This window comes from Alligator mississippiensis, chromosome 7 (assembly GCF_030867095.1).
Source record: "Alligator mississippiensis isolate rAllMis1 chromosome 7, rAllMis1, whole genome shotgun sequence".
NCBI lineage: Eukaryota > Metazoa > Chordata > Crocodylia > Alligatoridae > Alligator > Alligator mississippiensis.
In genome coordinates this window covers 6,992,347-7,004,352 of record NC_081830.1, presented here as the reverse complement: position 1 = coordinate 7,004,352, position 12,006 = coordinate 6,992,347, and the positions used below count along the sequence as shown (strand labels likewise).

The 12,006-nt window shown below is 42.2% G+C and overlaps 2 gene segments (V, D, J or C); both read right to left on the bottom strand.

Annotated features, from left to right (window-relative positions):
* Window positions 1–12,006, bottom strand: part of LOC102577049 (Ig mu chain C region-like) — a 110,702-nt gene that overhangs the window by 81,446 nt on the left and 17,250 nt on the right.
* Window positions 1–12,006, bottom strand: part of LOC106737515 (Ig mu chain C region membrane-bound form-like) — a 52,331-nt gene that overhangs the window by 24,870 nt on the left and 15,455 nt on the right. Inside the window, 2 exon segments of the C gene segment in view lie at window positions 304–633; window positions 2,002–2,313. Coding sequence covers window positions 304–633; window positions 2,002–2,313 — 642 coding nt within the window.

Genomic DNA, 12,006 nt, shown 5'->3' with positions numbered 1-12,006 from the left:
TACTGAATAGAGCAGAAGAATCATTTCTTTTGATTTACAAGAGACGTTCCTGCTAATAAAACCCAGTTTTCTGTTGGCTTTTTTTTTTTTGCAACAAGAGCAAGCATGCATCTCCCTCTCTCTAGCCATTTTATAAATGCATATCTATTGCATTTATGTGTTATCTGTCACTGACATCAACAAACATCTTTTTCCCCACCTCCCTCCATCCATCCTGTATTTTCATATCCTCTATCACCCTGCTATCAATGCAGTCCCAATACTTTTGAGCAATGATGTTTTCTGATTAATTCCTGCCCTCACCTGAGCATTTGCTGGTGTTGTACATCATGTAGCCGCCTGCAATTTTAGGATGAGTCACTTTGCAAGTGTAAACATTTTCATTGTCCCAGGCTTGCTTGGTAAGCTTTATTCGGTTGTAGCCCACGTTTAACCCATTTGCATCGTCTACACGGTCAACATTCAAGCTGTACGTCTTGTCCTTCACTCCATTCACAAGCCATTCCACATTGGCCTTGCCAGGGCCCAAGTTCAGGAAGAGACAAATCAGCTCCAGTGGCTTCTCTGTAGAACTATCCTCGCAAGATGGGGGCAGGATGCGAACCTGGGGTTCAGCGGTCTTTTCAGCACACACTGGAAACAGCAAGAGAAGGACATGTGAAAATGGAGTTTCAGGCTCACTTGGTGCAGATCTAGCTCCACTTTCCCAGAGATGCTTCTACACCCTACAGCATGTCCCCACCACGTGGGACAAACCAACACCAACCAGGACAAGTCTCCCTTTAGAAAGATGGTTCAGATTAGACCCCTAGACCCCCACTTCCCGTGGCAGTATACCTGAGCAATGTATTAGTCACAGAGACCTCTTTTACCTGTTTGCTTTATTCCCATGAAATACAACCCACAAATTAGAGAATGAACCCCTTTGAAATGAAGTATTTTTCCTTTCCTTGCTATAAAAAATGTTGAAACGAAACATTGTTTTTGTTAAAACAAATTTCATTGACATTTTTGGCATTAAATATTTTTCCCTTCAAAAAGTCTAAAGAAACTCAAAAAGGGGAAAGTTTAGGCTGAAGAACAAACATTCACATTTGTGTTTTGTTGTTTCTCCATCACCAGCCAAAACTTATGTTTTTTTGACCTTTCAGGTAGCCAAAAATGCATTTTACATTATTTAATTCAGACACGTGGGAAGGGAATTTTTATTTTAGAGGATTAAACTGAACAAAAGGTCCTCAAAATGTTCTTGCCCCAAACTCCATGTGGAGAAGAGTGTCAAAGCAAGACCTTGAGGAAATCTATGAAGATTCCCAGGGAAGGTGGGAAGAATATTTCAACCTCTGCCCCGAGTGGTTTGATTCTGCTTTTCAGCCTTGTGGGCAGGAACAAACCTACTCTTTGATCTGAACCGCAAGTTTAGGTTTCATTTTACTTTCCCTGGTTAGCAAAGAGTCATTTGGGGAGTGGCAGGTTCTCAACAGGCCATGTTGGAAACTGTATAAAGGAAGGCCAATTGGCACATCTGCCCCCCCTGTTAAGCAGGGCCTTTTTTTTAGGGTTAAGGGGGCAGGGAAGTGAGCTGCTATTGCCTTCATCTACAGAGAGTCCAGCATAAGGTCAACATACAATTCAAACCAAGTTTGAAAGCTTTCAGGCCAAGCTCTTTTCAAAGGATTCAGATGCTAAGGAACCCAGTGCCATAATCATTCCAGCATCACAGAGAAAGTCTTCCCCTTGAATGGCCCATAAGCTCCAGGGGGGAATTTCACCCCATGGCTTTCCCTTTGTTCATTGGGCTGACATGGAGGAGAGCTGGGGGATGCAGTTCTGTCTGCAAATGCTGTGACAGAGAATCTGAGGTCATAACTGGGCCCCAGTTTCCCCACAGGCTCAGGGAGAATAATCCAAAAGCACTCCAGAGGATTCTGGATTCCAACTAAGATGACCTCTGCTGTGCTATCCTCTCCCCATCCCCCATAAGTTAAGCACAGAACTTACAATCTGCAGGGAATGACTTGGAGATGTTTTTTCCTGAAAGTTTGTGCTCCACGTTGCACTGGTAGCTGCTGCTGCTCTGTAAGCTGCTGGAAGGGATGGTGAGCTGGCTGGTCTTGGTGTACCTTTCATTCTTGGACTGCACAGCTGGGAAAAACTTAGCCTCCTTAGTGATCTGGCCAGAGTTCCAGCTGATGGACACTGGCTCTGGGAAGTAGTCGTCCACAAGGCAGGCTATGACTGTCTCTGTCTTAGCATTTTCAATTTTGGAAGTGCAGCAGGAAACCATGGGGTAGACAGACGGGCCATTCGTAGCTGCTGGAGCGGGGAGGAAAAAAGTTAGTGACAGGAACAACTGACAAGAAACAAGTATATGAAAATCATGGCATTGATCATCTTCCATAACATCCTCCCCACCTGATTATATGGTTCCATGGACGCACTGAGGTTAGTTTACTGGACCAAGAACCAGGGGCTCCTGGGTCTTATTCTCAACCCCGTCACATGATTGCTGTGTCATCATTGGTCTGTCCCATCCCTATCTTGGCACCTCAATTTTTCCAAACTGTAATACTAGGATTTTGATAGTGACTTTCCACTGTAGAGCAGCTTCCAAGGAATGGATGAAAACCACTCTCCACTTGGCTATTCAGCACAAAACTGGGGGAGCTCTAAGTGGAAAGGAAATGCTCTGGGTTTACTCAAGTGGAGACGAGTAGAGGATCTAGTGCCTTTATGAGGACAAAGTGTTATGCCTGTAAGTCACAACACTAGCCAAGTCATCTTCACAGCTCCTCTAGAGAATTTAGCATCACATCACAGACATGGAGATGAACACACTGAAAAATGCAGGGGATTGGTTTGGATCACAGTCAGTGGTAAAGCCATGAAGAGAAGCCCAAAATCCTGAGTCCCATTCCTTTTTGATCACACTGAAGTCATGGTTCAAAGAGGATATTTAAATGGAAGATGCACGCCATCTTCTCTGATCTCTGCCCTGGCATCTTTCCATGCAACTATCTCAGAACCCAGAGGGCCTTGAGAACATGCTCAAATTAAGGCAGGATAGAAACCAGTTATAAAGCTGTTACACATTTTCAAGCACCATCTTAGTAGCTGTTTGGCTCTTTTCATCGCATCATAAAAATGTCTATCCAGCAGTAATTACTTTGTACATGTTTCTAGTTCAAATTTATTGCATTATTAGCAGGTTTATTGAATTATGTATCTACTGTGGGACAGCAAAAAGAGACTAGAAAGCCCTTTTGGTTTCAGGGGAAATTGATACAATGAAAAACGGAGTTAGTGACAGAGGATAAAATACTCAAACCTATGTGCTCCTCCCCCTATGACATTATCTTGCAAGAGTTAGACTCGCTTTTGTATCTTGCTTTTATTTCCTGGATATTTCCTTCTGGTGGGTTTTGCCTTAGAGAATTTAAAGCAAGATTCATGTGGGTTCCCCCTTACCACCTTCAGCTCCTCATGCAACCAAAGCTAGCGATTCAGTGGATCAAGAATTCACAGAAGGCATTCTAATTCTATTGGTTCTTTCCATTTCTAATGGCTCTGAATCCAATAATAGTAAATACAATGAATTTCATTGGATATTATACTTACAGACACAATGCATGTAACCACCAATGGCCTATAAACACTTCATAGGTTCAAAGATGTAGGGTTGGAAGGGACCTCTGCAGATCATCAAGTCTGACCCCCTGCCCTGGGCAGGAGAGAATACTGGGCTTATATGACCCCAGCTAGGTAGTTATCAAGCCTCCTTTTAAAGACCCTTAAGGTAGGAGCCAGCACCACTTCCCTTGGAAGCCGGTTCCAGATCCTGGCCGCCCTGACTGTGAAGTAGCGCCTCCTGATGTCTAGCCTGAACCTACTTTCAATCAACTTGTGGCCATTATTCCTTGTTACTCTGGGAATACATCTATGAACCTATGAAGTGTTTATAGGCCATTGGTGGTTACATGCATCATGTCTGTAAGTATAATATCCAATGAAATTCATTGTATTTACAATTATTGGATTCAGAGCCATGAGGAATGGAAAGAACCAATAGAATTAGAATGTCTCCTGTTAATTCTTGATCCACTGAATCACTAGCTTTGGTTGCATGAGGAGCTGAAGGTGGTGGGGGGGAACCCACATGAATCTTGCTATAAATTCTCTAGGGCAAAAGATACAAAAAAACAAGAGATCAATGGTAAAAAGATCATCTTAAAAAAGTGACTAGAATGGAAACATAATAGCTTTGTCATCACCATATGTACTGATCTGTCTATACACACCCTTCCTTTACCTGTAGATGCCCCCTAAACTTGTCCACCAGCAAAAACTCAGCACAACATCCACCACTTCCTCCCTCCCTCATGTTAGAAACTTTGGAGCCCATGAATATAAGAAAAAGTTGCAATGAGCTAGCCTAGGGCCCAGGCTTATAGTGAATTAGCTACTCCTCACCTTTGCAACTCATTCAGCTTATCCACATTTCATTGTTTTTCCATAAATGTGCCTTCTGCATAACTGTCCACAGCATCTTTATTCCTCACCATCTTAGTGTTGCAGCCCACCTGAGAGTCAGGATCATTTTACCAATGGGGAAACAGGGTACAGAATCACGAAAGTGATCTGCCTGATGTCAATGTAGGAAGCAGGCAATAGAGAGCACACTAGAATCTACATCTCCCAACTCCAATATTAATTTATCATCGCTGGTTCATGCTTCCACAGGAGCATTTTCTTTAGATAAAATGTTGTCATTCCCTGTGTATCTTTGCACCCGCAAAAGGTTAGGGCTGGCCCAAGTTTTTAGACAACAACAAAACAAAACACTATGAAATCTGGGTTAAATGGTTCTCATCTGTATCTAGGAGAAATGTTTCTCTCCTAGATAGTCTCCCATCTCCATATTACCCAATGTCAGCATTAGATGATTAAGATATGGGTGGCTGAATTGCATCTTACCTGGAGCAATCCTGAGTAACTCACTCCTGGACCAGGTGTCACTGTTCACAGCCATGCACTAGAACCCAAAAAGGTGACTTCACCTTCCAAGGATAGTCATTTAAGACTGAACAATCTCTGGAGAGATGGTCTTTCCTCCCTGGTGCACCCAACTAGTAACTATAGCAGTTTCTGTTGTTTGGGGATTCAGCAGAGCTGAAGTTATATCATGTCTTCACTGGCCATTGGGAGAGTCTATCCATGGAAAAAAATCTCTACAATAGATTTCCCTGCATGCATTTTGCTTTTGCTGTTTAAGGATGGAGTTTCACCTCCTGAGGCCAATGGTTTTGTAGGGAAAAAGGACTCTTCTTTTAGAATCAAATTCCAGAGCTTTTATGGAGTTCTTAAAGCCTCATGAAGTTTAAATTTTGTGTCTAATATATATTAATCCAAAACACAACATACTAGAAGTCTCTTTGGGAAGACAGATTGATAACATGAGATTCTGAAGCCCAGTTCTGTAGGCTCGAGAAAAATCAAACAAAGAATGTTCTCATGACCAGGAGAGATCCCTAGAAAAGATAGAAGGGCTAAAACATCATGATACAAGAGATCAGTCTCAATAGTCTAAATTATCCTGGAGATAACCATCATATACAACCTGTGATGGTAGCCTAACATACTATAGTTGGTGTGAGTGTACCTCTACTGTTTTAAACCAGTGATGCAGAACATGGACAGGGAATACTTAAATATAGAGTACCTACTAACATGCACTACAATGTTAATTTTGATATTCAGTGTTCCAGAAGTTTTCCAAGTATTTTTGTTTATCTATCTTTTAGTTATTATTTCTAGGAGCTCCTGATGAGATTCAGGTTTTACTTCACTTGGTACTTACTTGGGATGTGGAAGAATGTACCTCTCAGAGACAGTTCACCACATTTAGCTGATACAAGAAATGGTTAGGAAGGAAAATGATCTGAACTACATAGGGTGAAAGCTCTTGGAGGACAGATGGCTCTTCAGGCTAACAAACAAGAGGCTTATCAAGATCCATTATAAGATGCTGAAGTCTGGAAGTGTGACTTAACAGGTAGAGGGAATTAATGACTGGAACAACTTCCAGAGGGAGGTCATTGACTCTCCATCATATACAAGTGTTCAATACATTCTGGTCATCTCTCTCCTAAAGGTAAATCTTCAGCAAAACCATGCGGCTTTAGTGTTGTGGGATATTTTTTCAAACACAAAATATTTTCCTACATTGCTGGAATTACTGAGTGAAATTCTTTGACCTGCATTACCCAGGGGCTCATACAGGTTGGATGCTTATATCCTTAATTTCTGAGTCTCCGAAGCAAGATAACTTGAAAAGTGCTTACAAGATTAAAGAATCCACAATAAACCTGTTGACATATCAGTATAATATATATCTTTATTTCAACATGAAAAATATATACAGGACAAGAAATACAAAAGTCTAATGAAAGTATGGGGGTATGCATTTTGACTATGGGTGCCCACTCACATGCAACTTCTTGCTATAGTTTTGTATCAGTAAAGGCCGCATGTGATATAAAGCAGAGATTAATAATGCAGATGGAAGACACAGGATGGTGACTGTGTTGTAAAAGCAGGCTCACGATGCCTCAAAGAAGGAGCAAAATAAAAAGTAGCCAGAAAAATCCAGTTACATTCATGTAATGAATGTAGTCCTCTGGCTGTCGAACATCCTCAGACATTCTGCAGAGAAAAGTTAGGAACAGTCTGCATTGGTGGTTATCCTTGTGTAGAAGCTGTATTGACCTGTTGGGTTCATTTGACCTGAAATGGAAACATTTTAAAATATACTTATTCCCAAGGAAACAAATTTATCAGATTTGCAAAACATCACACACTGCCAACCCCTTTTCATTCTCACACTGAAGAAATTCTTACTCATGTTGTGTCATCACATTGCTTACATTGACCATTCCTAATTTCTAGTCTATTCTCTTTTTACCACTCCTGAGACAGGAATGGAATATGGTCTTGAGAGATTTAGAGAAGATGACAATAAGGTGGAGATCATGAAATCCCTAGCTGTCTGAGGGGTTTGAGGCCATAATTTCTACACTCAACCCTTCAGATGGGTTTGGAAACCAGGACACAGTTACCAACCTTCCAGATTTCCAACATCTGAATTCATATGGATCAAGAGGGACATGAGATTGCCTATTGAGATGTTAAATATTTTGAAAATATTAGTTCTCCTCTCTGGGACTCCAATTTGAGTGGAGAGAAAAGCTGCTATGGGACAGTGGCAAATCTAGAACAGAAGTCAGCTGTCCAGAGTCTAGTGAGACAGGGCCAGATTTTGACATTCCTTAAAACTTTAACCTCAAAGTCTCTCTCATTTTCTTCATGAACACTTAATTCATTTCTCCCCCTTTGCCTACACTCTTGCTCTCTTTACCTTGATCAAAGTAACTGTGGCACTGTAGAAAATACTTAGGATGAAAAGGATGATGAAAGTGGAGGCTGTTGCCCAGAGATTGTAGAAGTCCTCTTCGTCTGCATCCGGATATGCTTCTAGATAAGCTTTGGATAACAAATACATAGACACAGTCAGGACTAATTGGGGGTTTCTCGCCTGGAGGCCCTGGAAGGATTTATCCATATTGGGACTTAAGCAAGCAAGAAGGGTATCTGTATGAGGTGGCATTTCCATATAGATCTGGTGGGCTATAGTTGGGTATTTGCTAAATTCTTTAGGTTAAAGTTTTGTACGGCAACATAACAGTAGCAGGGGGTAGGTTCTGCAGTGCGGTGAACAGGGTGGTGAGGGTGCTGGTAGCTGGGGACTTCAAGTCAGAGAGAGCTATGCATTTTAGGGGGAGATTTTCAAAAGCCTCCAGGGACATTTGAATGTCCAGTTCCCCTTCATTCATTCAACTCAGCCAAGGAGTCAGGGGTTACATTAGAAGCATGATATCTTCCCCATAAAATACATAAAGCAACAGTAGGACACTGAGAAGACACTGAGTTAGTGGACAGACCAAAGGCAAAGTCAAAATGTTTAGAGGGAAAAAAACAAGTCATTTCCATTCCCTTATAGAACAAGAAATCAGTGAAGTTTGGAGGAGCATTTCTGGCTCCTTGGGGAAGGTGGGATGGAGATAGGCTGGTCATCATAGAGGACAGTCTGCTTGAAGAGAAAAATAGAGGACATAAAGGCATCAGGTTTTGTATCAATAGAGGAGAGAGTAGCAGAAAACCAGAATGTCCTCTATGATGGCCACCCTAGATGGAGAGCCAGACTCTCAGTGCCTGTGAAGTCAAAAGCTACTCATTCAGCAGCTGAACCAAGGCTGAATTATGCCAGCCAGCCACTGACTTGGCTCTGGACTCCATTTTAGTTGTTTCTGATGTAGTGTGATAGGATCTGGAGGCCTGGACATGACACCTCTGGGGTGTGAGCTAGTTAAAGCACTCCACTGTGCCAACATCACCAACAACAGCAAAAAGCAAGATTTAACAGCTTCCTGGACTCTTTTGAAAATGCCACCCTATGTTGTTAGCACAATGTTTCTCAATTGCCCTGTAGTAAAAGTGGTGGAAGAACTTGGTTGCACTGCATTCATGTGTGAGAAAGACCAAAAGATAGACACATAGACGTAAGCCTGGAGTTTCCAAGTCACCCTAAAGTTTTTGAATGCCATTCTCCTGCTAATTGAGAACAGAACTGAGCTGACAAGTCTTCACCAGCTTTGGAAATCTCTACATAATTTATTTATGAAGGGTGTGTCTGGTAGACAGACAACAGGGTTGAAGGTTGAAGAGGAAAGAGGGCAAGCTGCTAGAGCTGTACTCAAAGTACAATCTTTCCTGAAGGAAGGGATCAACAGCTCTGATCATGGAAGGTATTTTGGCCTATATTGCTCCTGGCCTTTAGATATGATGATAGGGATTCTTCAGTTGCCATTGAAAATGGTTGACATGAAATAACTCATGTGAGGGGTCTCTGCATAGGTCACGTCTTATTTTGAAGATTTAAGAACTTCAACACTGCAAAGTCCCTGTTCTGGTCACCCCAGCACCAGCTTGCTCATTACTCAGCTCAGGTATCTCTCATATAAAGAGATATACGGAAAGACTGAATGGAAGGATGGGTGATGGAAGAGAAGTGTAGGTGGGTGTCACAGCATAAAGGGTAAGCCATGAAGGTCTTTGACTCTTAGTCTTAGATCCACCACCAAAAGGAATGTCAAATGGATCTCACAAGATACAACAATGCAGGTCAAATGCTTCTCCTTTTTTCTTGGTTGACTGAACAATCTGACATTTCCTCCCTTTTCCTGCAAAGGAGCAAGACAGGGAAGAGGGGCTAATACCATGGATGACCATGGGTGGTCAAGAGCTCTTTATGTGAAAGCAGAGACTAGCACAGATGAAAGTTCTTCCTGGCACATGCCACCATGTCTCCTTCTAGCTCAGCTTGGGTATACCAGCTCCTACTTCTCTTGTGCATCTTGTGTTGAGCTCAGAGTCTGAAAAAGTTAGATGCTTGTTGTAGGAGATCTAGATTTTCTGGTCTCCCCCCAACCCCGCCTCCCCAACTTGGCACTTTCCACCATTGGAACCAAACTGAAAATTGTGAAAATGTTCCACTGTCATATGACACCATTAGCTCATGGATCTCATTCTCACTCATTTCAAAATGAAGAGCCATTTGGGTTAGCTACTACACTTCCCGTAAGTCACCAGGGTCTCTGTTTTCTTAAGAAGAGGCAATGCCTGGCAACCTAGCATGGTTGCAGTGCATTTTGGGATATAGTTCAATGGCTAGGTCACAGAGGAAAATGGGTGCAGGAGTTCTACCAGTTACGTTTCTGCCTTAAAATACTTGGGGTTTGAACTTCTGACTAGAAAAAAATTGCTGTCAAATTAGCGCCTGGCAAAAATCCTATCAAAAGCCAATTATATGTCAACCAAGTCTGATATCAATTTTTCTCAGTATGCCCACTTTTGTATTTTCATTGATAGGAGTTTGGTCCTTAAAATAACCCCATTGAACACTCCACCTCCTGCCTGTATGTTTTCTTCCTTCTTTGAGAACCTTTGTTGGCATGTGTGAATAACTTCTGCATCAGGATTTCCTTCTTTATATGCAGTTCTTTTTGTCTGTCTATTTATGCTTTCCTCCCGAGTGTGTACTTACTAGTGCATTTCCCATTTTCCCTTTGAGTGACCTTCCATTCTTCTGTCTACCTACTGACTGTTAATCTGCTAACTCAATACACACCCTTCAACCCACCTACTCATCTACATTCTTAAACTTCAATGTGAGTTGCTAAACCCCTGAGAAAAAGCAGATCAAATGAAATATTTTGGTCACTACTAAGGATGAGATTAGAACAACTATCTAATTATTAAAAGACCTTATGAACTCATAGTCTCCTCCCTTGACCCAGCCAGTCCTTCCTGGGGGTCTGATTGGGGATGTGGCCCCTAAAAGAGAAAGGCCTCATATTCATTTTCTGATCCTTCCGGGACAACTCTTCCACACCCAGGATGTGATTAGATCTGATACAGTGGTACAGCAACTCAAGGCCTCATACACCTTTTTTAGCACTTGTAACCACTCATTAATTTATAGCTTGTGTTAAAATAGGACTATCCTAAAATGGCTTCTCCGAGTGCCATTCACATGAAGCGGGCCATGAGAGATGAGGCTGTTAGGTAGACTGAGATGGGTATTATCACCTTGATGGTGAAAGTGTCAGTTTTGAGCATGTTTTCCCCCAGACCGATAATACTGGTTTTAGCATTTGTAAGGAAAAACATGGATGGACTCCAAGCTTGTAAGTGGGTAATGCTGTACCGTTGCATGCCCAGCTAGGAAATAAGTGGGACCTTTTGGAAACCTTTTACTGTTTCAGCAGTGGATAAAGATTATTGCAGAATATTTGCAGTGCTCCTTTGGGGCACCCAAAAATAGAAGCAATAGGCAAACATTTGGTCTTATTTCCAAGGAGAGAGCGTACGATGCATTCATCATCATGACTGTGTGTGTATTTGTGCAGGTCAGCAAAATACCTCAGCAGGATGACTCACTCGACATGGAAAATGCCACAGTCCACTGAGTGAGTCGTGTGTGTTTGCCAGATGTTTTATTTCTTGGGAGATCTGAAGCCAAAAGGAGCCACTTGTGTCCTAGGACGACCCTGTGGACTTACAAGCAAGCCAAATGCCACCAGACATTATATGTGGGTATGTGAGATCTGAGTACTTCCTGTCAGTTAGTGCATTGATCATGAGAGAATAGGACAGAAGAGGCCATGCTTAAGTGCTGATTCTAGCTGTGCCACTCAGGCAGGGCAAACTGCCTACCAGTGGTCAAAAAGAGCCCCATAAACACACTCCCTCATCAGAGGGTCTACAGCGCAGATTAATTCTTTCAAGTCCCTGGCAGATCAGAATGGGGCCAGCATGAACTGATATTAATGCTACCTATTTGCTGCTTCCTAAGAAGTAAAGAGAAGTCTAGACACTAACTCAAGAGGCTGGGCATATCTCCAACAAAGAGAGGAGAAAAATGCCTAAAAAACCAGAGGGAATGTAAAGGTAAGTTAAGCCAGTTTGTTTGTGATGGCCAGAAGCGCCAACAGTTCACACCATGAAGAGGGAGGAGGAGAGTCAGAGGAAGTGAGGACTCTGTGGGATGAGAAACAGATGGGATATAAAAAACCATGACTGCAGTGCAAACAAAGGGGTGCTCAAGTGCCACTGAGTTTTGGGCACTGAACACCTTTGAGAAGCCCCTCCCACCTCTGATGATACATGTTCTTTCCCCCATTCCTGGTCAGGAAAGAACTTAAGTATTTTCATTCATTTGTTCCAAAATTTACTTTATTTCTAACTTTTTTTTAAAAGATGCAGCCAACAATATTGCATTCCAGAAACATTGTTATATTCCTCGTCCATACAGCTGTGTGATGATGAGGAATTGCAGAGAGACACAGGAGACTGGGAGAAGGCATGGTGGTTAGTAGCAGGTGCTGGCAG